The 27,467-nt window shown below is 49.0% G+C and overlaps 1 protein-coding gene across 3 annotated transcripts; it reads left to right on the top strand.

The window, feature by feature from the left end:
• On the top strand, nucleotides 1-22,236 carry CCR6 (C-C motif chemokine receptor 6). 3 transcript variants are annotated; one of them, XM_019712413.3, is made up of 5 exons: nucleotides 1-227; nucleotides 9,352-9,564; nucleotides 9,838-9,921; nucleotides 19,294-19,400; nucleotides 19,500-22,236. In XM_019712413.3, exons 4-5 carry the CDS (start codon nucleotides 19,389-19,391, stop codon nucleotides 20,610-20,612), a joined length of 1,125 nt encoding a protein of 374 aa, XP_019567972.1. In that variant the 5' UTR covers nucleotides 1-227; nucleotides 9,352-9,564; nucleotides 9,838-9,921; nucleotides 19,294-19,388; the 3' UTR covers nucleotides 20,613-22,236. The 3 variants fall into 3 exon arrangements, with proteins under 3 accessions (XP_019567972.1, XP_019567970.1, XP_088651174.1); XM_019712411.3 differs by having other exon boundaries at nucleotides 9,818-9,921; XM_088795048.1 differs by lacking the exon at nucleotides 1-227 and adding an exon at nucleotides 8,018-8,854.
• Nucleotides 22,237-27,467: the final 5,231 nt, after the last annotated feature.

Raw genomic sequence — 27,467 nt, 5'->3', positions numbered from 1 at the left:
ACCGCACCACACGGCATGTGGGTGACGGAGGAGAGGCCACATGCCTGAGAGCGCACAGACGTCCCCAGGCAGCGTCCTGCAGGCGGCCCAGGGTCTCACTGTTTTGATCAGTAAGCGAGCCCTGCGTCTCCACTGCTGAAGAGGCCTGAAGGTTTATGAAATCTGAACTTTTAAGGGAAAACCCGGGTGCGTGCTCCTCTGTGGGACAAAAAGCACCTTGTCTCTTGGTAAGTGTTCGTTTTGTCTTGGAATTTAGAAAGTCATGTACCTCTGTTGTCTTAATAACTGCTTTGTGCTTTGAAGGTAAGAGTGTTTTAAAGTGTGTATTATCAAGTCAGGTGTTGCTTGGTTGCTTATTTATTTGGAACGTCAGTCACGTCGTGAGAACAGAAGAGACACTAGCTTCTGTCAAGTCTGTTAGGTGCTCTACACCATGCTAAAGACTGCATGTGCATGGTTTTGTGCAAATCTGATGAAAGCCCTGGGAGGTGGAGGTGGTTAAAGAGTTAGAGACCAAGTCACTCATTGCGTGTAGCAGTGGCAGCACCCAAGTCCAGATTCTTCTGATTCCAGCAGAGACAGTAAATACTACCTTCCAGACCCCTGTGCCTGGATGATGGTGACTAGTGCTTGTGGAAAACCTATAGGAACCTTTGCCAGGGACCTAATAAACCAGAGCCACCATGAAAGAGCAGTCATTAGCCTGAGGCACAACTACGGAGGAGAAATGCGGATTCCACAAACCCAAACCGAACACAGGCTGCTTTGCTTCCCATTCAGGCTGTGCCTGTGCCTGAGCGTGAGTGTCGGGTGGATGTAAAAGTAGATGAAACTCAGGGAGGTGGTCGACTGTGAGAGGGGAGGGGAGGTGATACAGGGGCAGGGAAGTACTTGGGCGAGGGGAGCAGAGCAGGGACAAGTCCCCCGTGGACAGGATGGCGGGGTGCTGACAAGACAGGGTGGGACTGGGCACCGGGAGCCTGCTCAGCAGAACGCACACACCCGTGTGGGAACGCCTGCCCGCATGTGGAGATGCTCCCCGTTCTGCCTCAAGAGAATTCACACAGTGCTGTGATTCATGGGAAGAGGTTCTCGTGATGATATCGCCTTCCAAGTGAAAGTGATAAGTGGGGGGTAAGCAGTTTCACCACGCTGTGGGTCAATGCATTTGTGCCATTTAAAATATTGTTATGTGCATTTATGCGACAGTATTGGAGGCATCTGCTTTCATCTTGCGTTACGTCTTCTCTTATTAAATGTCTGAACCTTCTGAGCCCTCACTTACCTGGAGGTCTCTCATCTATTACATCAACCCTCTAAGACAAGCTGAGGAAGAGGAAATGAACAGAAAAAGAGACGGCAGCCCAAGCAGACACCACCAAGCCCACAGCTTCACGCCTGTGAGTTAGGCTCCCAGGGGACACCCTCAGGTGCACATTTGGGTGTTCTGACTTATTTTGGGTGCAGTTCTGATAAGTAGGACTCTGGTTTCCCAGCCCAGCACTTATTAGTAACAAAAGGTTAGAAGTGGGAAGGCAGCTACAGAGTCAGACCCTGGAAGAGCCCAAGTGTGATAGGACTGGCTGCCGTCAGAAGCGGGGGTGGAAAACCTGCGATATGGGCGGACAAGCCACTATACTTCACTTGGGGCCATTTACTGCAGAAGCGAATAGTGCTACAGGCTTCAACGACCTGCGGGCCCCGGGCCCTGGGCGCCCGGCTGCAGAGGCCCCGGGCCCTGGGCGCCCGGCTGCAAAGGAGCACAGCACTGGCCCACTGTGCTGACTGCAAATGGCAGAGGCTGGACGGCTGTGATTTTACTAGAAGACGCATTTGAGCAGGAATTTTATCAGTCAAGTCTCAGATTTTTAAAACTTTAAAACTGGAAGTTAACTGGGAAGGGCTTACCCCAGAACGAGGTTGATTGGTGCTGGGTTATATGTGACATGCGCCAGGCATCCTGTGCAGGGTCAGGGGCTCAGGGGACATGGTGGCCAGAAGCTTCAAACCCTGAAGAGATTCCACCTCAGGGAAGACTGACTTTCAGGACACACCCTTTTTTACGCTATACGACCTTTCTACTGTGGGCATAGAGTGAGGAGTTGGTACGTGAGGAGAGAGAAAGCTGAACAAAGAAGGAACAAAGGTAGAAAGGAGGAGCAGGCTGAGGAGGAAGGGTGAGGAATGAGGGAGGACGGGAACGTCCCGACAGGCCGCGCAGGGAGGGGGGAGGCCGCAGCCACCTGTGGCCGAGGGTGGAGCCGGGCGGGCGCGTGGACGTGGCCCCAGCTCAGCAGACCCTCATGTAGCGAGCAGTCAGACGCAGAGTGGGGCTGCCCGTGCGTCTGGTGGCTGTGGATCCAGAGGCACCTGCAGTTGGGGTCGGGCCAGGCCCCGGGGGCAGGTTGCTGCCTGTCCTCGTCACAGCTTTCTCCTCTGCGGGGCTTCAGACTTAGAAGGACTCCGTGCTCCTACACTGTGCTTCCCACCCGCTGTACCCAACCGTCTGCGTTCTGGCGGCGAGTGGAGGATGAGCAGAAGGAGTTAGAAACTACATGCACTTAGCTGAGCTTTCTGGGTCCTTCCTGCGCAAGCGTGGTGTCCCGAGCAAGACCTCAGGCCTCACTCCAGGCCTGCTCAGTCAGAACCTGCGTTTTCCCCTGGGAGGGGTGATTCCTATGCACCCCTCTTCTAGACACAGAACCGTAATCCAAGAGGACATCAGCGTTTAGGGGCTGGGTGCTTGAGTCTATTGTGTTACGTACATTTTAAACATGGCTCAGAGATGAGCCTGCTGTCTCTATCCCAAACCATCTTAGCAGCTGCCTACAGTGACCGCGGGGCAGGGGGCATGGAGTAGTCTGTGGCTATCACCAGAGTATCACAATGTTGCCCTTTCTCATTTCTGCAGCACCTTTATGTGTCAGCCTGGCCATTCCCGTTAGACAGAAGGGAAACGGAGGCCCTGAATCTGGGTCACAGGGACGCAGTGAATCAGAGAGGCCCCAGGCCCTTTGCTCGGGAGCCTGTCCCCATCATGCGTGGTGACATGTGAGCACCACTGGGGACTCAGGTGGTGCTGTCTTTACAGAGTCAGAGAAGGAGGCGTTAGGTTTTATGCAAGGGTTTATCTAACAGCAAAATCATTCTGTTGGAGGCCCCCAACACAAAACGGATGTGTGGCTTTCAGATTTATTTCTGATAGATAAACAGATATATTAGTAAATCTAAAAATCACTGTCTTGTATGGATAATGAAATGAAAATCACTAAAATAAGTCGGTCTCCTCCAGTCTTTTTTGTCAATTTGAGCCTTTTCAGATTCTGTAAAATAGGTTAAAATGGTTTGCATATCCCCTCCCACCTACTCTTCTGAAACTCTGGCTGCCAAGTAGATGCTTTCATATCCTCTGTTCAGACTTCTGTGGGGTCCTAAACTCTCAATGCCAAGGTGGCCAGAGGCTCAGAGCCCAGCCTGACGGGGTCACAGTCTCCTTCCACCTCCTGATTTGGGAGACCAGCTGATGGGGAGGCCCTTCTGTCGCTCCCACGCTGTCTCTTCTGGTGAAATGAATCATGTCCTCATTGGAGAGTTTGTGCCACTTTTAAGTAAGTCTGAGCAAAAGCCAGTTCCACGGGGAGTTGCTTTCAGAGCTCCTCAGAGCTGTTTTATTGACCGTAATAATCTCACTAGGTCCAAAGTGCCATGTGTCTGGTCTGCCCGGCTGAGCAGGGTTCTGTCCTTTCCACCATTTCCTGGGTCTCACTTGGAGCAAAGGAATGTGCTCAGGGCTCTGGAAATGGACAAAGAAGAAATCGTGATCATGGAGCCCTCGGGCGATGAGGGTAATCAGGAACTATAGAAGGTGTCACTTTCCAGCTGGGAATATTGGTGACACTGAAAAGTCCTGTCACTCTTAGAAATTCTGTTTCACCAGAGAACAAATATAGGTCACTATTAAACGTGGCGCCTACAATGGTGTAGAAAATCATGGTGTCGCATCTGCTTCTACCTCCCCAAGCAACCACCGTTAGCATTTTGGTGTGTTTTTTCCCCGACTGTATTCTGAGCAGAGTTTTGTCATAGTTGTCGCTTTTACTTACACATTTTGGTAAGAATAAGGTCATGTGTTGTGCTCAGGGTTAGGACGTTAAATTTAGGACTGCGAATAAAATTTTGCAGAGGGGCCACTATTTTCATGAAGCCAAATCAAATTTTTGCAAACCCCCCTCTCCTCCTCCCATTTCAAAGTTCCCCAAGCATTATACAAAGAATGAACGTTTCTTTGGTCGAATTCTTCCTGAAAATAATAGCTGTGAGTAGCATTGACATAAGCATAGAACACCACGTGGGGGGGTTAATGTCTCTCCATTTTTGAGAAGCTTGGCAGTCAGACACCTGAAGAGATCAGGGAGAGAGAATTCCAGACTCTCACTTGTGTCTCCTGAAGAACATTCTGGAGGTTGAACCCACAGGGGCACTTGTTTACTCTGCCTTGCCTGCCTCCCCAGTTCTCTCAGACTCTCCAGGTGCCCAGGAACCTTTCGAAGAACCCCAAACTCATTCACCCACGTTCAGGTCTCAGCTCCAGCTTTTCATTAGTTGTTTTTTTTTAGGTCAGATGAGTCTTTTGGGCCTATCCTCCTTTCCTTCAGCACACACGTCACAACCTTTCTGTCAGGCTCCTGACTGAGCGCCACAGTACACCTGGGGAGGCAGGGACCCCGTGACGGGCAGCCCGATTACCTCAGAATTGCTCCTTGCACCTTCACATCCTTTGGCCCAAGGTTTCCTTTTGGTACAACTGAGAGTAAGGCCGTTCCTTTTCTCCTAGTGTCCTTCACATACTGAAGGCAGCCGCGTGGGCTCCCACTCGCCCCCAGGCGAGCCAGCCGCCCTCCTCCTTTCTCGGAGTCCTGGTTTCAGGCCCCGTCACAACCCCAGCTGTGCCCTGTGACACGGTGCCTACTGTGCCCTGACCATTGCAGAGCAGAAGGGTTCCTGCACACAGGCCTGGGTGCCATCACTTTTACTAGACCCAGAGTGACCGACTTTCCTGGTTTTCCCAGGACTGTCTGGTTTTAGCACTGAAGTTTCCACATTTCAGAATCCCCTTCAGTTTCCGGCAAACCAGGATGGTTTTCCACCCTAATCCTGGCAGCCCCACAAGGAGAAAATCCTGGAGGTCGGTGCTGGTGTGAAATGCTGGCTCCTGTCCTTGTGGGTTGAGGGTTGACTCCTCCACATGTGGTTGAGGGGCCCCCGCACTGGTCCATCGGGGCCTTTAACTCCTCTACCTTTGGGCTGTAACCAAGGGCTGAGCAGGAAAAGACTTGCGTCAGAAAACCAGAGCTTTGGGTGCTTGAGATGGGAGCTGTCCCAGAGGGGCAGAATGTGTGCTCCACAGCTGCAGCTGAAACCGGAAGTGGGTCAAGCGTATAGCGTGGGAAAATCCAAAGTGGTGTCTGCCGACCCTCCAGGGCAAAATAAATACAATTTTACTGTGTTCTTTCCTCTCTGTAACTCTGTTCTCTTTCTTTGATTCTCACTGCCATTTTTAAAAAAGCAAATTTTCTACACCTGCTGTCTCTATTTCCTCAGTAGTCTCTCTCAAAGCCTTATAATAAAGCGTGCACTTGGTCATTCATACCGAAAGTTTATCTTCAAAGAGCACTGTCAACATTAGTGATTATATACAGAGGTCAGTTTTCAGTCCTCAAATTCTCCACTCTACAGGTTTTTCTCCCTTGTCTGCCCCAGTAATTCTGTGTTAATTTTGAGGGACCTAGCCTTCTGGCCACTTTTTTCTGTCTTTTTTCCCCTAACTTCAATTTGTCTTCTGCTCCCTAAGCAGAAGCACAAGTTCCCAGAACTTTTGTCCACATCTCTGAGCTCAATTACCATTTCTCTGTACATAAGTATTCCTGTACCTCTCACTACAGCTCCTTTTTCATACCCCACCATCACCACCATCACCACCATCACCACCATCACCACCATCACCACCATCATCACCACCATCACCATCATCACTGTCTGCCAAACACTGTGAAAGAGGCACTTTATGCGTCTCAAATCTTCACACTAATCCTGTAGCTATCTCTGATTATTTTATCAATGAGGAGACAGACACCCAGAGATTAACTTGAAAAATGGCCAATAGCTGTGGCTGACATGGCTTTAAAGTCACGTCTAATCACCAGTTACACAATGCCTCAGTCTCCTCACATTCTGTGTACCTTAAATGAAACCCATTTCCTTCCCCTTAGGTCAGTTTTTATAACTTCTCCATGTAGAAATATGTTAGAAACAAGTTTCCAGTCCTGATTTCCCCATTTATATTGAGGTGGAAAATTTGGTATCAGTTTCATTCCTCCTTCCTCTTGGTCCTTAACTGATTTTCCATCATTCCCTCTTCACGTTCATCCTAGAAATGCATGGACTTTGGGATCAGATGACACGGCTTTGAGGTGGGTGAATTTGAGGAAGTTGCTTTATCTCTGAGTTTCAGTTTGACGACACCGACACTGTCTAGGCTTGTTGTGAAGACTCATGAAACAGAATAAAGGAAACAGCAAGGTCTGAACGCCAGACGCCGAGAAGCACTGTGATCGGCCTGCGACCGATCCCAGCCCCCACTCCCTGACAGCTCGCCTGTCCTGTCAGTTCTGGGACCCTGCTCCCTGTCCCTCCGCAGCTCACGGGACGCCCACTGCAGTCCAGCCCGGCACCTGCTCTCTCTCGTGTTTAGCCTGTGCCTGTACCTTCCTTTGCTGCTGGCCTCCCTCCCCTTCCTACCTGGCCAGGCTTCTGCCATCTCCCTGGCTGAGCTCCAGCCCTTCTTCACGAAGTCTGCTCAGAAGGCTGCAGTGGACACACATACGTTCCCTCTCTCCTTTCAACTCTTCTCATTGTCAGTAGTTTCCTCAGCAATTAATCGGACACTGCCCTGCATGGCTGCCATTGCATTGCTTGCAGTCTCATGAATGTATTGGTACCTCAACTTTCCAACGGTGGGTGGAAATTCCTTAAAGGAAGGTGCTGCATGCCTTAGTATCTCTGCTGTGTGTCACAGACTCCCTTCCATTCTAAGTTTCGTGGGGTCCTACGGTTCAAAGCGCTGCTTTTTCTCGCCCAATGGTGAAAGCCGGCAGTTGGAATGAACAGGCCCTGTAAACCCTGGACTACACATATCGTCCTCAGGAGTCTGGCAAGCAGCCTCACCCCAAACTTGAAAGCAGTGCCTTATGGCGATGATAGGAATTTACCAAACTGTCATTGGACTTTGTTCTGAATGGAATTTTCACATTTACTGTCAGACTTTCAGACTGGGAAATTGTTCACATAAAATGTGTAATTGGATGCTGCATTCCTTACTTTTTCCGTACCTCAGTGTCTATGCAAATGAGCAGCGTAACTTTAAATGTGAGGAAGGTCGAGTAGGAGCGAGATCCCACAAGTTCTTTAAGCCAGAGAGACCAAAACAGAATGGGACTGAGTTTCCCAAGGCTGATGTAGCATTTGGATTTTACTTTGAAATACGGAAGGGATATGGGGACATAGAACACGCCAGCCCAGTGAATCCACAGAGTAGCAACCTCGGGGATCGAACGGAAAGGCCACAGCCTCAGGGTTGGCACTGGAAGCCATTCGAAGTCCAGGTCCAAAGCCACTGCCGATTGACTTCCCTCTGGGGGCAGAGAAGGCGTAAGGGGGGGGCAGTCACTCCGGGAGACTCCTTCCAGCTGACTCTTTGCACTCCACTTCTGAGAGGTGGTCTGCATTTTGGTGGCGAACCTCGGTGTTTGCCAGGCAAGGAGCCTTCTCGGTCCGTCAGTCTCTGTGTTTGGCCACACAAGATGGCTTTTCTCAATATGCTGAATTGTGCTCGCTTCCCCCCTCCTCACCCCACCCCAGACTCCCCCGCCCAAACTTCATGCTAAAGAAGACCATTGAAGAGGAGCATTAGAGGGAACAAGTAGAAACGACGGGTCTAGAGAGAGTGCAATGCAGCATGTTCCCCAGTTCCCCATGCGGCCCGGTCGTTTGTCTGCTAGGAACTTGGGGTCTCTAGTCAGCAGCCCTTCCAGGACCTTCCACCACAGCAAGAATCAGAACCTCCGTGGAGATGTCGGAGATGAGAAGGGGGTGACGAGGCGGCCCTGGGAAGAGCAGAAAGGAGAGTTCCCTTTTGTCTCCATCCTGTGATCAGCCTGTCACAGCTCAGGGAGAAAGAGGGACGTCACATGGAGGCTTCTTTTCAAACAGATGAGGGGACAGGGCACCTCGTATGGAGGGAATTTTAAGTTACATCAGAGGAAAACAAGTCAGGACTTAGTGAAAAAAGTTGTATTCAAAAGCCTTCTTGTAAGGGAGGATAGGGGTCTCTTTGCAATTGGGTCCTGTGACCATAAGGTCCGTGAGCGTGTGTCACACAGAAGGGCTTTCTTCTCACAGGGTCGGGAGAAGGCAAACGGGGAAGCAGAGTCTTTGGAGGGAAGTGCCTAGTGGAGTTTTCCCGGAAACGCGTCCCGTTGTGGTCAGATAAGTCACCAGAGAGGCTGACAGGGGGACATGCCCCACTCTTGGTCCTTGCTCAGCTCAGGCTTGGGGAGAAGCAGACTTGGGGTGTGTAGGAAGGAGTGAGGCCTGAGTAACGTTGGGTCAAGACAAAATGGGGGGTAAGCAATGGGAGTCGTGCACACTTGGTCAGCTCGGGAAGTGAAAGGAGGCAACGGGCTCCGAGCAGTGAGCACAGGCGTCAGCCCATCTGGCTTCGTACAGACCCTCGCACCTTTCGCTATAGATTTCCGTGTTTCCTGAGGCTTGATTCGCAGCAGCACACAGTAGGACGGTAAGCACCTCTATAATCCTTCGCTTTTCTGTTATGTTTTTAACCACTTGCAGGTAAGAATGAGTTCCCCGAGAGAATAACCAATGGCTGGTCCTTCCATCAATCGTTACAGCTAATGACAAAGCACTCATTAGATCTGTCACCTGCCATAAAGATCATGTGCCCAGCTTTTTAGGGACTTGTGTGTGTTTGTTTTATTATTGAGATATGAGTGACATATAACATTGGAACTCATTTCAGGTACATAACACAATGATTTCATATTTGTGTACGTTGTGAAATGATGGCCACAATAGCTCTACTTGACAATTGTTGCCACACGTAGCGTTTTTGATCCCAAATTATTACTCGTGTTTTTGATCCCAAGTTGCACAATCGTATTCGCTGACATTGATTAAGAACCCTGCAGGTACTGTGTTAACCACCTTACCTGGCCTAACCCGGTTGTTTCCACGTGGCACTCTGAGGTTAGAATGGTCGTGGCTTTTATCTTACAGAGACGGGCCCTGTGACATGGAGCAGTCGGCGACCTGCCTGTGAGTACACAGCTTTTATGGTGAATCCACGTTCAGGGGCTCCAACGCGGCATCACTAGCAAGAACTCAGTGGAGACGCAGTCAATACGCCGAGCCACGCATTCTGGAACACTTACGAGTAGCACATCTTCCCGCTCAACTTGCCAAGCGTCCGTGCAGACAAGAGAGAATCAGGTAAAGGACTGTGAATGTTTGACTCATTCTTTGGGGGGCACCACCACCCAGATCCTCCCTGCTCGTCAACTTTACTGCCGGTTGGACTTCCGTCCCAGGGAGTCATATGATTATTTTATGCTTTACAGGATACAGACAGTTAACCATCTGCATTTGGGCAAATAGGCGTTACTTTTAAGTAGGAAGTGGTAATTCAGCAATTTGCTTTTGGCCAATTCTGGTCTCTCACTGCATTTTTCTTAATGACCATTAGAAATTCCACCTTGTTGACAGAACCCCAGTGGTGGTGTGGGTGCCTGGAGGGAGCAGCAGTGAGCAGAGCGTAAGGGGACAGGTCTCAGTGGATCACAGACTAAGGTAAGCATGGCTGAGCCGCCTGCATGCCTTTCAAAAATACCTTAACTTCTTTGGTACCCTGTTCTAAGGAATATTAGACATGGAACTGTTTCACTCTTAGGAATTCCAGAACGCTTGGCATACTGACTGTGCCTACACTTAATTAAACACTCACTGGCACGGGTACACTGTCCTTACAGTTTTAGTAATAGCACTGTACTCTCAAGAAGTTCCCTGTTCCTCTAAATGCACAGTGAGTGATTTTATTCTAATTGCCTCTCACCACAGCTTGCGTGATGGTTGGGCACTCCTTCTTCCTGTATTAAATATCTGCAGGCATTGATCTGGAGAGACACGCAATTCTTTGTTTAACGAAGTACACAAAAAGAGTTTGAAAAGCTACAAACTCAGCTAAGAAGTGCTTTGGAGGCCATGCAAAAAGTGATGTGTGCCGTGAAACGTAAGGCGCGGGCGTCACGAATCCCTGGAGGTGGGGTGGGAAGGAGATTGTAAGGGGAGCTGTGTATGAGAAATGGATGGGGTGGGGGTTTTATGAGACTCAGTGCAATACAGGAACAGCTCTGATTACTGATACAAACGCCATAATAATTATGAAGTCAGTGTCTAATGATCTTTAGGAGCATCTGCTACAGATCCCTCCCCACATAGCCTAAGCACCGTGTTTTCCTGAAAATAAGACCTAGCCGGACAATCAGCTCTTATATGTCTTTTGGAGCAAAAATTAATATAAGACCCAGTCTTATTTTACTATAAGACCGGGTCTATAATGTAATATAATACCGGGTATAATATAATATAATATAATATAATATAATATAATATAATACCGGGTATAACATAATATAATATAATATAATATAATATAATATAATATAATATAATATAATATAATATAATACCGGGTATAACATAATATAATATAATATAATACCGGGTATAACATAATATAATATAAGACCAGGTCTTCTATTAATTTTTGCTCCAAAGACGCATTAGAGCTGATGGTCCAGCTAGGTCTTATTTTCGGGGAAACACGGCAGGAGCAGAAAGGAGGTACTGGAGAGGTCGGCACTATAAAGAGATAAATGCAACATCTGAATGAAAGCTACTCTTGAAATGATTAAAGATATAATTTCTGTAAATAAAAGAGAAAATGTAAAAGCAAGTTTCTAAAGAGGCAAAAGGAACCAAAAGGTAAAAGAAAAAAAAAATCACAAACCTATATACAAATCACTGGAAAAAACCTTCTGACCTCTTTCTTAACCACTCTTATTCAAAAGCAGAAGGAAGCCAGCCTAGAGTTTCGGTCCACCGAGGTACATCTAAAAAAGGACAAAACACTGCAAGTCCAGTGATTTTGATGAATTGAGAAAACATGCATTTATACAACACAGACCATTGCAGTATGTGAGATTCTGGTATCAGTAGGAGGTTTTAAAATAAATACATGATTTAAGATCTTGTGGCAATTTTACAGTCCCTCAGGAAGATCCTCTGGGGACCAAGTGAATTACAATGGTGAGGGGTCAAGCGCCCCAGATGAGTGGCAGTCTTCCCATCTATAAAATGGGTATCGTGTCTACTGTAAAGGGGTTTTGTGAGGTCAAAGACATAAAGGATGGAAATCAGTGATCCCAATGGCCAGAATGTAATTGGAACTTAATTTCTAGCATGCACACACACGTATGTACACAGGCACATACACACAACACATAAAAACATACACACAACATACATGCACGTGGGTACACATGTATACATGCACACAAGACACACATGCATGTATGTACAAAACAAACTCTCGTACACATGCACACACACAGACCACACACCTGAACACACACAGGCAAACACACACAACACATGCCTATACACGTGCACACACAGGTACATGCATACACACAACACACACATTCTTTTTAGTTCTTGTTCCTTGGCTTTCAGGCCATTGCTATTTATGAAAATAAGCACAGATTTTAGATCTTCTGCTTTAATTTAATTTTAACCAGCTTTTAAACTAGTTATTCAATTTGTCAAAATTAAATTTCTGTTTTCCTTGCTGATAGTATTTCAGTAAATATTACTAATGTGTTCCACCTATTTAATTTCCTGGGTAGATTCTGCCCTTGGCCACATAGACAAACAAGTGAGCAGGTCTGGTTAGCCACGCCCCCTCCCTCTGCAGCCACCTCCTCGCCCCTGTGTCTGTGGCCATCCTGGTCCTGTCCCCCCACACAGCCGGCCAATGGTTCCTCTCTCTGAGACGTGATTGGCAGTTAACTGGCACCAGCTAAGACGCTTGCTGCTACAGACTTACCCTAGATCCCACCTGTCCCTGGTCACCTGTGTGTGACCACAGGGCTCCCAAAGCATCAAAGTCCAAAGAGATGGTTTCTGCAAAGTAGAGGCCCGGGGAGGCCGCTGGCGATGAGGGTGGGTGTGCTGGGGGAGCACAGAGCGCTGCCTGGTGCTCTTAAGCGGGGTCCTGTGGTTATCGTCCTTCCCTTGGCTCGCTGGGCTGGTTCTGATTGTCAGGGCATGGATTATCAGTGTTCTTTTCATTTTTGAATGAATTCATCAATTAGCTGTTAGTTTCTGAGACATTGTCTTTTGGTCATGGCACCTAACAAAAATGGTACTAGGAAGCCACGTTATTTTAGTGACTAAGAATGTAAGTTGACATTTTAAATACTATGTTAAAAATGTACTCTAATCGAGTAACATTAAGTTTTACTTAAAGTAACACTTTCTTCCCATTGTGTGGTGACATCTTCGAAACATTAACATTGAGAGGCAGAGTGTAAGTTACCACCAGCTGCGTACGTTGAACTTGGCGAGTTCAGCATATTTGCTTCTCATTGAAAAAGGTAGTGTATTTATATGGTTTCAAACTCAAAACGCAAGTCAGACAAAGGTCCAGCCTATTATTCTGTGCCTCTAAGAAAGGAAGGGAAGCCACTGCAAGGCAAATCTTTTGGTCAAAGTGGATTTCCAGCCTTGTCCACGATGATAAAACAGTTGGTCAGAAGTTACCTTGAGGTCCGCGTAATCTGTCTGACGCGATTTCTCAGTGATGGCGTCCTCTCCAAGTTGGAGATCGGCGTGGAGCCCCGCATGCTGCCTGCGGGCTGATGACCCACTTGCCTTGCTGGTACCCCTCGCACGCTCGCCGCCTCAGACAATGTGACACTGGAGAGAACGAGCTGGTGGGGTGAGCAGCGTGTGCCTGGCACTCACGCTCGTCTCTGATCTGATGGATGAATGAGCATGTCCTCTAGGTCAGCTTTGCCCGTGTTCCCCAGAGAACACTGCCTCTCAGGGTCCCGGGGGTGAGGAACTTTGGGTTCCTTGAATGGGGCTGTGAAGCGCCATCCCCACTAACTGCCATGTAGATATCCGAAGGATGGTGCCCCTGGCGCCTGCCCAAACTTTCCTCACCCCAGAGCACTCTCTCCACTCCACTCTCCCTTCATTCGACTCTGAGCGCCCCTGCGACTCACATTTAAGTGCTGGTCTGTCCCAGTGATCTAGTCCCTTGATGCTAGAATTCCCTATGTAGCAACCGTCCCACACACTCGAATGTGCATTCGAATAAGGAGACTGAATGCCCCGGGCAGTGATGAAAGCAGACATCCAGAGGACCCAGGTCTCACCTACCATCAACGTGTGTTAGCGATTCAAAAGAGCCAGGCAAGCACTACGCACAGAGCAACACCCCTTTCCTGGAGAAGCCCTAAACCGTCCATCTCAGCTCGCTAAAAATGGGTTCTGGTGACAGCTTAAAAGGAGCCCCTAGACAGCGCATGTGAAAACATTGTCCTCGAGGCGCCCGGGTTCACCCACTCATCGCACAGGTGGAAGCTGCCTGTGTGCCCACTTCCTGTGCTCCTCTGGGGACCATGCCCCAACAGTCCAGAACCCCAGGTCTGTGTGCAGCAAGCCACCTGGGCACTCAGGCACAGTCTGCTTAAGGGCGTCATTCCATGGAGACCCGGGGTGCTTTCCCCTAGTAACTGGTATTAGCAGGTTTCCCAGGAGGCTGGTCAAGGTTAAGGAGGGCAGGAAGGGAGTGTCCTGGCCCACTGTTGACCCTTTCCTTTATGAAGAGCTCTGGCTCCAGCGGATTTGGGGCCTGACTGCCCCGTTGCCCCTCATATTCCGTGAGGACTCCCCCACATGTGCTAACTCTCTCCTAAGGCAGCCGTGCCATTCTCGGTAAGCTGTGTGGGCAAATCTGTCTCTGCATTCTCTACTCACTGGGCATATTCTTACCCTTCAGCGGGCGGGGGACGGGGGCTGCAAGCCTAGGCCCCCTTTCGAATGACAACCTTGCAAGTAGCAGATGACCTCATTCCTGCCAGCCCTTCAGTGTTTGAGGCTGCACAACTCCAGTTCTGACAGTCTCTTCCATGACCACGGCCACTGTGCGGCAGCTGCGTCCAGCCTGTCATTTCCCCAGTAATGTGACATTGCTGTGTGACCCTGACCCGTGCACCTGCGGGGAACTCTGCCTCACCTCGTTCTAAACTCCATCATTATAACAATTTGGCCTGAAAAAAATTTTTAAATAAAGTTTATTGGGGTGACAATTGTTAGTAAAGTTACATAGACTTCAGGTGTACAATTCTGTGATACATCATCTATATATCACGTTGTGTGTTCACCACCCAAGTCAGTTCTCTTCCTGAAAATTAAACACGCATGTATTCTAACAGGCTATTTACTGAGCACCGTTCCAGTTTCCTATTTGCTTTTCTATAGCACTGTCTCAGTATTATACCAAATCACTGCAAACACAGCCGCTTGAGTAGCCCAGATGTAGCACCTCACATCCAGCCCGTAGTCAGACGCCGCATGGATGTGGTGCCACCAGCCCCGAGTCCAGGAACTGGTGGCGCTGCACTCCTGCCGTTTCTAAAAGCGGATCTGTCTCCTCGCTCAGCCCCGCTGCTGCCAGGACTCAGCTTTAGGTGGTTGTAGGACCAAGAACCCCATTTGCTTGTTGGCTGTCAGCTGAGGCCCTTCCCAGCTCCCCGAGGCCACTCACACGGCTGGGTTGGTGGCCCTTTTTCCCACCTTTGCTCAGGCAGCTGAATACTAGAAAAGCAGGCGCTTAACTACAAAACCAAATTGAATAAAACAATATCTCTTGGTGTATCCTCCTGTGATTTCCTCTTGGAGGCCTCAAAACTCTTCCTCCGAAGGACAGATTAGAACGGTTTGTTCTGCACATTCTCCTAAGACCAGCTGATTTGTACAAGCTTTAGGACACCCACCTATTTGAGAAACACAGTTTAGGAGACTTAAATCCCAAAGAAAAGCCAGTTACACTTCAGGAATCAGGTGCATTGAATGGATCTTACATGTGCTTTAATGACTGCAAAGTGAGCCTGGCACGAATGGGGGTGACGAGGGGTCGGAAAGAGGAGTCAACGTGCTGGGCAAGACTCCTGTTCCAGGGCTTACAACTGCCCATGTGTTTGCTGCTTCGCCAAGAAATGGACAATGACTGAGCCATCAACCTGCAACGGTCACCAACCACTGGTGGACGTTAGTATGTTTTACTTTCAGGTCATTAGCAAAGGGACAGAAATACCTATTTTAAAACCCCTCAGTGTCTTTACTGTCACAATTTTCATAACAGAAGGGCCACAGCTTGTTTCTCCAAAGAGCTGCAGTTGATTTGAGGCAATTTGCTTGAACAACATGTGCACAGGCTTCTTTACATGTTGTGGTGGAATCATCTGTCACACAATTTCCTTAAACAATTCACATGCTTTCTGTGGTGAAAACGGCGGTCTGGGGCAAGCTGAATCATTTCCAGTAACTGTTAGTGACTGGAGTCCACGTAAACTTGGCAACAATCCTTTGATTGAGAATGTTGATTCTTAACCACAATAGCACTGCTTTTGTCACTATCCAGATTTGTATGTTGTCTGTCCCCCGCAGGTATGTAATGCCATCCCTAAGCGATGGGGAATTTACACACTTGGGGTTATTGTGGTGTGCTCTGCCATTCTAATAAGAGATAAGAATGAATGAAAGGAAATTAAAATAATGCCTCATGAATAGACATAAGTCAGACCAGTTTCTGAGCATCCAGCTCTTCTGCTGACCACTCACTACAACGCTGTTTCCGACACTGCTCTTCTGTCTTGTTTCTCTGCACACCCCATATGATTGTGAGCGTCATACCGCTCTGTACTGGCTTGTTTCCCTGACAGATTCCTGAATCTCAAGCTAACGTTTGGTTCAGCTTTGTAGCCTCAGTGCCCATCCTCAGTAGACGTTGCATAAACATTTGAACTGACTTAAATTTGAATTCAGAAAATGTTATATATTACAGTGTGGCCAAAGATATTTTCCTTAAATGAATGTTCAGCTGGGCCCCATATGCTGGGCCACCCCTCACAAGGTCTTTGTAAATTGTGGGTATAATCCATCATCAGACATAAGCTTACAAAACATTTTTTTTTACCCAGTCAATGGTTTGTTTTTTTTCATTTTCCTAAGTGTCTTTCAAAGAGCAGAAACTTTAAATCTGATCAAGCACAATTAATCAGTCTTTTCACAGTTCATGCTTTTCACGATTTATATAAGAAGACGTCCATTCCCAAGGTCGCAAAGATCTTCTATATTTCTTCCAGAGGTGTTATGGTTTTAGCTCTCCTATTTAGATCTAAAACTCATTTTTTGCTTATGGTGTGAGGTTAGGGACGAGGACCGAGTCTATTTATACACGAATAGCGTTGTTCCAGCACCATTTACTGAAAAGACTGTTTTATCCAAATTGAACAGAGAGAAAGGACACAAGCTCTCACGTGTCTCTTCTCATAAGGGCCCTAATCCCATTCGCAAGGGGAGGCCCCTCCAAATGCTATCACACTGGGGATCAGGCTTCAGCAAAAGAATTTTGGGGAGACACAAACATTCCAGCTACTGTGGTCTGGAAATTTTTGTTTGGATGCTGGACATCATGAGTTTTACATGGCTGAGGGCTGGAGTTTGTTGCATTTCTTTAAATACTTTGGGCTTTGTTCTGGAATGTAGTTATATTATTGGGATCGAGTGGGTCATTCGAGAATCTCTCTCAAGCTTTGTTACAGCAGGTCTAGTGCAGTGTTTAACATAGGGTTCTGTTGGCCCCGTCCCTCCTGTGGTGGTACCCTTCTGAGGATGCTGTCTGATGCCCGCGGTACGGGAAGAGCTGCAGTCTGTCTGCGGGAGAGACCTACGCCCAGCCTGTGAGAGCTCTGAGAATGTTTCTACCCCTTGTTTCCGCAGACCCTTGTCCAGTCTTGTGTTTCTTCCTCTCAAGAACACCTCTCTGCAGGTATCCTAATTGCTAGGAGGGTAGCTCCCTCGCCTCTCACATCTTGCCCTACAATGTACAGGTGCTCTGGCCTCCTGGAACTCTGACCCCTGTATCTTAACTCAGAGAGATTGCTATGTCAGGTTATCCGCCGGCTCTGAGGTTGGAAACTGCTCCCGGTGTAAGCTGGGGGCTTCGCTGAGCTTGTAGCTGAGCTGACTTCACTTGTTCTCCTGTCAGGGACCATATGTCTGTCACCCAATGTCTGAACATTGTTATTTAATATATTGTATAGGTTTTTCTGGCTGTTTGCTGCAGTGGGGTACATTTGGTCTCTGCTAACCCGTCATGGTTGGAGGCGCAAGTCTTGTCATTATATTTTGATGGATGTGTTCTGTCTGAGAGTCTGATTGACCTGTGTGTCTCCACATGTGCCTTTGCCGCATGGGGGCTCTATATCACACTTCCTCTGCACGCTCTAAACACTCATCACAAGTGTGCCCTGCAGGCGACTGCAAAGTGTGGAGGGGGTTCCTGCCTCCATCCAGTCATATCCAGAGCAGGGAGAGAGAGGCGGGCAATGACAGCTCCAGGCATCAGGACAGAAGGGGTTGAGGCCAACGGTCCATGACTGTGTGAACGACAAAGTGAGAACCAAGTCATACGAGAAGTATGTCCAGAGAACCCTTCAGGGTGAGCTTTCTGTCATGCCGACTCCTCCTCAGATATGGGGGATCAACACTGACTCTGCAGGGGACAACTGACCTGGCACAGTGTGATGGGAAAGTTTCCCCTTCTCCACCTGTGCTCCTGACGTCTGCATTTCTGTTGTTTCTCCCTCTTCTTGACCTTCCTAGACTAAGCGGCAAGGGGCAGGATAGAGGAAGAGAGTGAATGAGATGGCAGACAGCACAGTTAACATGAATACCAGAGAACTGTAGGCGAGGAGCGCTTTCTCTCTGTCTCTGTCTCTCTGTCTCTGTCTCTCTCTCTGTCTCTCAGAAATAGTAAAGCAGAATTCTTCTTCCTTTCCTTACTGAGTTTGTTTCAAACGACAGAGTTCAGAGTCCCTCCCTCTAAGACTCCAGCTACATCCTCCACTTGTCTCCTGGTGAATTTCTTGAGCCCGGCCCCATGCATCGCCCCCCCCCCCCCCCCGGCACTCCCAGTACGCCGCATGCTCAGTACATCCGTATGATATGATAGTGGCAAGTCGACCTGGCCGGGCCGGTCGCACCGTTTCACAAACACGCAATGCTCACGATTCCTTTTCAGCCAGAGCCGTACTGGTCACCTCCTGCCAGCCCTCGGCCTGCAGTCTGCTCGTTCTCCAAGGACCCAGAGAGGGTCTGTGCACAGTTTCTCCTAACCGTGCCAGCCTTGACCTTCCTTACCACACTGGCTTCTGAGGATTATGATGTGTCTGCTTCAGTACATTAGTGGCTGTTAAATGGAGTGTACATTGGATATGCATATGTATAATGTATATACATTCCTACTGCCTTTCCAGGCCAGACAGTCTTATTCAGTGGACATGAGCGTGACCCTCACATTCAAGCTGAAAAAAATTTCTGCCAGCGATTCTCATGTGCCACATGGGTGGAAATCACTGAACTGCATTGTAAACTATCTGCAGGCTAGGACTATAAATTCAAGATATTTTGGACCTACCTTCACTAAGTTTTGTCCAGGAGAATCTTGCTGAATGTACTGAAGTTGAGTTTTGCAGGAAGATTTTTGTGCAGCTCAGAATCTGTGGTGTTGCTGGTATCGCCCTTGTAGAAGCTGCAGGTAGGAGTCGGCCATGTCTGGTCGAGCCCTTCACTTGTGTCATCGTCTAGGACCACCTACAAGCTGCCAGGGTAGACCTGAGTGTCTGTCACAGAGACTATATGACCTGGCCCTTCGCAGAGAGGCTGCTGGGCCCTGTCCTCAGTGGATGTTTCCACGTAGGTCGGTGTGCAGACGGTGTGGACGGTGTGAAGATGGACCAGAGTGCTTTAAATGGGTGCTGAGAACACTTGTCTTCACTGCGCTGTTTTGCTTTCTTTCCTCCTCAGATTCGTCTTTGTCCTGTGACCTCTGCTGGTGAGCCAGGGGCTTGAAGTTCCTTCCCTTCTATACCAGGCACGGATTTCTGCCCAGGTCAAGTGTCATGATGAATGCGGTGAGCATCTATGTTATGTTGGCTGGGAGTATGAATTCGGTCCGTTGTGGATCCTTGAAAATTGCAGCCCCGCTAACTCTACCTTCATTCATTTTACAGGAACCAGAGAATTCCACCATCCCCTACTATTTTGGTGACTATGATCTTGAGTTGAGCAGTACTGTGGATTATTCTATGGATGCCTTAGTATGCAGTTTGCAGGAGATCAGGGACTTCTCCAGGCTGTTTTTGCCCATTGCATACTCCCTGATCTGTGTCTTTGGCCTCCTGGGCAATACTCTGGTGGTGATCACCTTCGCTTTCTATAAGAAAGCCAAGTCTATGACCGACGTGTACCTCCTGAACATGGCCGTGGCAGACATCCTGTTTGTCCTGACACTCCCCTTCTGGGGATTCCAGCACGCCACTGGCCAGTGGATTTTCAGCAACATCACGTGCAAATTGATGAAAGGCGTCTACGCCATCAACTTCCACTGTGGGATGCTGCTGTTGGCCTGCGTGAGCGTGGACCGTTACATCGCCATCGTGCAGGCCACCAAGTCCTTCCGCCTGCGGTCCAGGACCTTAGCGCACCACCGGGCCATCTGCCTGGCGGTGTGGGCCGTGTCCATCCTGATCTCCAGCCCCACATTCACCTTCAGCCAGAAGTACAGCATGCAGGGCAGAGACGTCTGCGAGCCCAGGTACAACCCAGACTCCGAGCCCGTCCACTGGAAGCTGCTGGTGCTGGGGCTGCAGCTACTCTTTGGGTTCTTTGTCCCGCTGGTGTTTATGATGTTTTGCTACCTGTTTATCGTCAAAACCTTAGTGCATGCCCAGAACTCTAAACGGCACAGAGCCATCCGTGTGATCATAGCAGTGGTACTTGTGTTCTTGGCTTGTCAGATCCCTCACAATGTGGTGCTGCTGGTGACCGCTGCCAAATTGGGCAAAGTGAACCGATCCTGCAACAGCGAGAAGGTGATGCGCTACACCGAGAACTTGACTGAGGTCTTGGCCTTCCTGCATTGCTGTCTCAACCCTGTGCTGTATGCATTTATCGGCCAGAAGTTCAGAAACTACTTTCTGAAGATCATGAAGGACCTGTGGTGCGTGAGAAGGACGCAGAAGGCCGCGGGCTTCTCCTGCTCCAAGCTGTACTCAGAAACCTTCATCTCCAGGCAGAACAGCGAGACTGTGGACAATGACAATGCATCCTCCTTCACGATGTGATGTGACCTGGGGCGTGCTGTGGACATGCTAGCAGACGTGACGCAGACATGCACACAAGGTAGAAACTCAGCAAAAGCCCCGAGTGCCCACGGGACTGGACTACACTGCTGTCAGGCTGCGGTGGTTGGCTGGGCTCTGAGAGGCAGCGTCTCCCAAATTTCCTTCCTCAGAAACACTCGGGGACTCTGTAGCCTCTTACAGCTGGCAGTCCCCAAAACAGACTTTGGGAAAGGCTGAATTAAAGGGAATTGTTTACAAACACGAACATTTTTAGAAATAGTCATAAAGCAGTTGTAGACTCCAATTTCTTGTGATCACAGCAGAAAGTCACATGGGTTGAAAAACCAACCAACCAACCAACCAACCAACCAACCAACCAACCAACCAAACAACAAATGAAAGCCCTTGTACAACTCATGTTAGGCAAAAGGTACACGTTTTATCCATCAAGAAGTTTACTATTGCTGCTTACAAGCAGCTCATGGGCTGCCTCAAGTTGTTGCTCGTCCGCTCTGATGTACTCGACAAGCATGAGATTACAAAAAGGCAGCAGTATTAGGGACAGTTGTCACATGGATAAGGCCCTTTGGGCTGTGATGGGCCATCGGGAAAGTGGAGTGTGATGTATCTCTCGGCAATGGGTAATGCTCTAAAACCCCCTCAGACTGAGCGATCTAGGAAGATAGGCTGCCGACAGCACACGTCCAGCACACAGACGGGCTGTTATCTGTTCAGCAAATCGTAGTGAAATTGGAGTTTCAGGTACAGCTGAAAAATGAGGTCTTCACAATTTCTTAAAAATATAATATTATTTCTTTTAAAAAAAGAACAAGGACACTTTATGGAGAAAATATAGCAAGAGTTTCTATCCCATGTCCCCGGCGGAGTGGCCGGTGTGAGGCTGGACGCTTGGCAGGGCCTGCTGCTGGCTCACAGAGCCAGAACCCTGCTGGCTTCTACTGTGGGTTTTCAAGCGGTTTTACCTGCAGCCTGAGGAGAATCGGGAGTCAGATTTCAACAATTCTCTTCAACTTCATAGAACTCATGTTTGGAAGCCGTGTGTAAGTAGATGAACATTTAAGTGAGAAAATATGAGTGTGTATTACAAAAAGACAGATATGCACTAGGGAAATACTGACCTGAACTGCAGACACACTGACGTGTTTAATACTGACAGCCGTGCTCTTCAAAACTTTCTCTTGTTCTCATAAGCTTTAAGTAGGCCTCTACATGAAATCCAAAGTGATACCGTAGCGTTCCAAGTCTGTGAGTTTAAAACATGGTTTTGGCTTTGCAAACTCAAACTATGTGGAGTAGGAATTGCCTTCCAGCTTCAGTGTTCTGTCTGGGGGACTGGTGTTTGGGGAGTTCACATCCTTCAAACCTGCCAGTGGTTGACTCCAGGAATCAAGCACAGGAGATGTTACTCAGACGCTCCTTTCGTTGTGACTGATGCACGGATACAGTGATGTTTCTATCCTGGCACAGAAGCACTTGCTTACTTGGCATAACTAGGAAATAAGCTCTTCTGTATAATTTAAATCTTCAGCTAATTGAAGCTTACTCTTTGCAATAGCCCTTTTAAAGTTGCAGCCATCATGAATAAAAATGTTTCTAAAATGTACCATATATTTTATTTCATTAAATAGCATCTTTATTCCTCACCGCCTCAGGCGTCGGGTACGTCAGGCGCATCGATACCGGTTTGGGGCTGCCATGCGTTGACACCCCGGGACTCAGCTCTGTGGGCATTTGCTCCTACATTAAATGCCTCTGGATTGTTCTTTAACAATTCTTGCATCTTTTCATCGATCTCCCCTTATCTTCTCTCACTGTCTGACTCTGGCTGCACCTCAAGTGTGTCTGCTGTTAGTCGCTCCTCCGGACTCTTTGCAAACATTATTTGGTTGTGTTTGGGGCAGCGGCCATCCTGTTGTTAATAAAGTAATGGTGTACAGATGCACACACTTATTTCAAACACACAGGCATGTGCTTGTGCATAATCACGTCGACTTGTCCCACCCAGAGACAATTTCTCCTGGTCCCTGCCAGAAAGAGTTGAGATGGTCTCAATCAGTTATTTCTGGATACATGAGATTTCACTATACACGTATATGAATCTGAACAGAGGTGGAAACTGAGGCACTGAAGTATCATCTTGCAAATTGCACACCTTGGTGACAGGCTCTTAAGTACTGCCGTGCAAAGTGCATGCTGATTTGCTTCTGGGGATGGACAGGCTAGTTTTTAAATGAGGTCAGGAGAGCACAATATTTTCAAATCCTTTTCAGATTTCTAACACTGAGTGCTGATTGCACAGACTCTGGCCTGAGTGAACACATGTATACACTCGCAGGACACAAGTGCATCCGTTTGCTGGAGCCACCATAACAAGGAGCTGGAAGTCCAAGGTCAAGGTGTGGGCACGTGGGTTTCTCCCAAGGCCTGTCTCCTTGGCATGCAGACGGCCGCCTTTCACTGTGTCCTCACGTGGTTTTTCCCTCTGTGCTCCCACATTCCTGCTGTCTCTCTCTGTGTCCTCACGCCCTCTTCTTATGAGGACCCAGTCATACTGGACTCGGGCCCACGCTGAAGACCTCATTTTACCTTAACCACCTCTGTAAAGGTCTTGTCTCAATATGGTCACATTCTGAGGACTAGGGACTTAGAACTTCAACATAGGAATTGTGGGGGGGGGGGGGGGGACACAATGCAGCCCATAAACACTAATTTTCTGAAGGTAGGACAACTCTTCATATTAAAATTTACTTCAAACACTTGAGAATTCACTTCCTGGTAGTTTCCTCCTCCCTGATAAATTGTGTTGCAAATTATCTTTCCCACATCAGTTTTTTCAGTTTTCTAGACTACGTTGTATCCCCATAGAATGAAGACGACAAAGGACACATGGTCTCAGGTCACACTGCAACTACCTGTTAACCTGTACAGCCACTGAGCTCCACCCAACACCCACTACTGTGGGTGTTACACTTCTTCTGAGAAAGTCTTCAGTGTCATGATGCCAGGGGCCAATCTGCTGTCCTTCTTCGTGCCCCGGGAGGGCTTCCCCCCCCCCCGATGCCAAGTTTCTGCAGTGCAGTGGGCATTTCCCCAACCCTGGTGGCTTCCATACTCAATGCAGACACTGCCCTCTCTTCTAGGGGACCTCAGAACGGTGGGCAGCAGAAGTCTGCCATGGCGGGGTCCCCCGTTTGTACATCCAGGGCAGTCCTGGCTCCTGTCTCCAGGGTGGCCTCTTGTCATAATCCAATCCCTAGAGCACCGCACAGCTTGCCTCCCAACTCTGGGAAGAACGGCGGCGGTTCATGTTCTGTCAGACTAGTCGCATCAGCAGCCCCCTTACCCCCACCCCAACCCCGAGAAGTGCATCTCCTCTGATGTGGTCTGCATGCTGTCTTGTGCTCAGGGATTTGACACATCGGGGAGGCTGTAGCATGCAGAGCTCAGAGTGACTGGCTGTGACTTACTTTCACATTCCGTGATTCAGGATGTATGCTGTAACACTCACTGCAAATGGCCAGATTGCAATCTGACGAGCTTCCTTGAGTTGCATTTGGCAGTATGATAATTTTCCTGATGTCTTATTAGGTAAACCCGTAAGAGGGCTAACGCAGGAGATGTAACTTTCTTATCCCTTGGTCTGTTTCTCTTGCCTCAGACTCCAGGTAGGCAATCCAGGATGGCCAGCAGCGTGCTGTTATCCTCAAGTCCAGGCTGTCCTCATGGTCCAAGGGGGCTGCTGTAGCTCCTGCCATCACATTTCCATTCTAGCAACAGGAGAAAAACGGGAAAGCAGGTGTCCTTTTCTTTCAGGGCACAACTTGACAGCTGTGGAAATCACGTCTCCCAATCTCTTGGCCTTAATGTAGTCGTGTGGCTAAACCAGGTGAAAGCAAGTCTAAGAAACGCCGACCGCCTGGCAGCGCTGTGTCCACATCCAGGCCATCACAGCGGACACTGTGACCCGATCAGTGTGTGGGAGGGGAGGGGGACTGCAGGGAAAGCAGGACTCACTTCAGAAAAAGAACGGAGGTTGTGAAAGTAAGGAAACGTTCAAGCTGCAGGAAAAGAATGAGCACAAGGGGGGTTTACAGGACGGTGGCAGACGCTGGCTCAGAGCCCTGGGGGCGCCTGCGAGCGCCTCTCCTCCCGCGTTTCCGTGGTCACCAGTGTCCGGAGCCGGTCGGTCCGAGTGCTCAGGGCACTGCATCTGGAATTAGGGTCAGTATTTGAATAAGAAAGGCCATTTTCTGCCTCCATGTGTAACATTAACTGGATTCCTGAATTGGAGATGACGTTTCGGGCCCCTTTCTCAGAACCTGTCACGTAAGCGGAGGAGGTGGCACGCTGCGCGTGGACACAGGCATTTCGGGGACGTGGACGGTCCTCACTTCACCACGAAGCGAGGCTGGGACGGTGAAGGGCGCAGCGACGGCCACTCGACGGGGCGCCGCCGCCCTCTGCTGGCCGGAGGCTGCGCGCAGGCACGGTCCCTGCGCAGCGTGCACTCTCTCCGGATGTCACCTTGCAAACTGGCATGTAGTGCAGACGCTTTAAATTAATAGGATCTTACACTATGGCTTCTAACAACGGGTATAAGCTCCTTAGAATAATTTTTTAAGTTTAAAAATCTTACTGCAAAATTGCTGCAATTCAGTTTTTTTTCTTATTGCCTTTAATATTCATTTAATAGTAGATTGGCTCCTTAATATTTTTCTTTTTTGCTCTGTGACTATCTATGTTTTGTTTGTGTGTGTGTTTGCTTGTATGTTTGTTTTGGTTATAGCATATTCATGTGTTTATGAATGTGTATATATATGCATATATATGATTTGGTAAATAAGATATCTATATGTATAGTAGGACAATTTTTAGGGTATAATAACCAATAAAGACAAGATTTTATTTTAAAAGATGAGACATAATCGCCTACTCACCAGAAATTATTCTAAAACTCTAAAATGAAGCAGTCTCATTTTTCTAGCTTTCTAAACTCCAGGTGCGTCTGAATTTGTTTTGCCCTAGTTATTAGGTCAACAGGAATAGGGTGAGTCCGCATTCATCAAGGATTGTACTGCATCTGGTCTGCATGGCATGCTGGGTGGGGGTGGGAGGGGTGCTCCGTCTGGAGATACCTGCCAAAGGCTGACAATAGCGCTCCATGTCCAGTCTCGGGAGCGTGTCCTTGCCTTTGGAAAAAGTGCTCTCAACAAGCTGTTCCTCAGCCGTGTACAGCACTGACTTCAAATGACTCCCACCCCACAGGAAGTGGCCACAGCTAAAGGTGAGGCTTGAGAGCCACCAGCAGTGTGCAGCAGTGTGCCCCCCCCCCCCCCCCCCCGCCCATGACCCAGCTTCTGGCCTCGCTCAGTAATCTGGGGAGCAGGGCTATGGGGTCACCACCATGGAAATGGCCATGACCTCGTCAGCTGTTTCATCGGCAGTTTGCCCCTTCTATCGATTATTCTTAATCAGCCTATTTCTATGGTTGATTCTATGATGTCTCTGAGGACAGACAGCTGCCCCCCGCAGATCGGCTCTTCCCGGGCACACAGCCTCCTCTGGCATGTGACTCTGTTTTGCACAGATGCTGAGTGTAAGGGCACTGCATCATTTCTAGGTCTGGCCCACAAAGATGCCGAGCATGTGTTTCCTCACTTTTCCCAGTTAGCTGGAATGGAGCTGACCCCAGGTGACCTTAGACACCAGATGTTGCAAATAGCAGAATCTGCCTTAGTCTGAATTCCCATGGATTCTACTCCCCAGAGCTCCTAGATGAACAAGCAATTAAATTCTATTATGTTTCAGCCAGCCTACATTTTATTGTTGTTTCTCCACAATTGAGCCAGTCCAAGGGTTGCGGTCCCTCTGAACCTGACGGTTCTCCTACAGAGAGTCACCTTCCACTCCTGCAGGTTCTCCTACAGAGAGTCACCTTCCACCCCTGGGGTTCTCCTACAGAGAGGCACCTTCCACCCCTGCGGGTTCTCCTACAGAGAGGCACCTTCCACCCCTGCGGGTTCTCCTACAGAGAGTCACCTTCCACCCCTGCGGGTTCTCCTACAGAGAGGCACTTTCCACCCCTGCGGGTTCTCCTACAGAGAGTCACCTTCCACCCCTGGGGTTCTCCTACAGAGAGGCACCTTCCACCCCTGCGGGTTCTCCTACAGAGAGTCACCTTCCACCCCTGCGGGTTCTCCTACAGAGAGACACCTTCCACCCCTGCGGGTTCTCCTACAGAGAGGCACCTTCCACCCCTGCGGGTTCTCCTACAGAGAGTCACCTTCCACCCCTGCGGGTTCTCCTACAGAGAGGCACCTTCCACCCCTGCGGGTTCTCCTACAGAGAGTCACCTTCCACCCCTGCGGGTTCTCCTACAGAGAGGCACTTTCCACCCCTGCGGGTTCTCCTACAGAGAGGCACCTTCCACCCCTGCGGGTTCTCCTACAGAGAGTCACCTTCCACCCCTGCGGGTTCTCCTACAGAGAGGCACCTTCCACCCCTGCGGGTTCTCCTACAGAGAGTCACCTTCCACCCCTGCGGGTTCTCCTACAGAGAGTCACCTTCCACCCCTGCGGGTTCTCCTACAGAGAGTCACCTTCCACCCCTGCGGGTTCTCCTACAGAGAGTCACCTTCCACCCCTGCGGGTTCTCCTACAGAGAGGCACCTTCCACCCCTGCGGGTTCTCCTACAGAGAGTCACCTTCCACCCCTGCGGGTTCTCCTACTCTCTTCCACTCACCCATTCTGACTTCAGAGCCCGGGGTCAGGGGAGAGGCGACGCAGTGACAATCTGCGCAGCTCCACCAACTCCCACCCACGCAGAAGGTCCTC

Source organism: Rhinolophus sinicus, chromosome 2 (genome assembly GCF_057876585.1).
Source record: "Rhinolophus sinicus isolate RSI-liver-muscle chromosome 2, RSI-T2T, whole genome shotgun sequence".
Classification (NCBI taxonomy): Eukaryota; Metazoa; Chordata; class Mammalia; order Chiroptera; family Rhinolophidae; genus Rhinolophus; species Rhinolophus sinicus.
The sequence above is the reverse complement of the archived record's forward strand: the minus strand, read 5'-3'. Positions and strand labels throughout refer to the sequence as shown.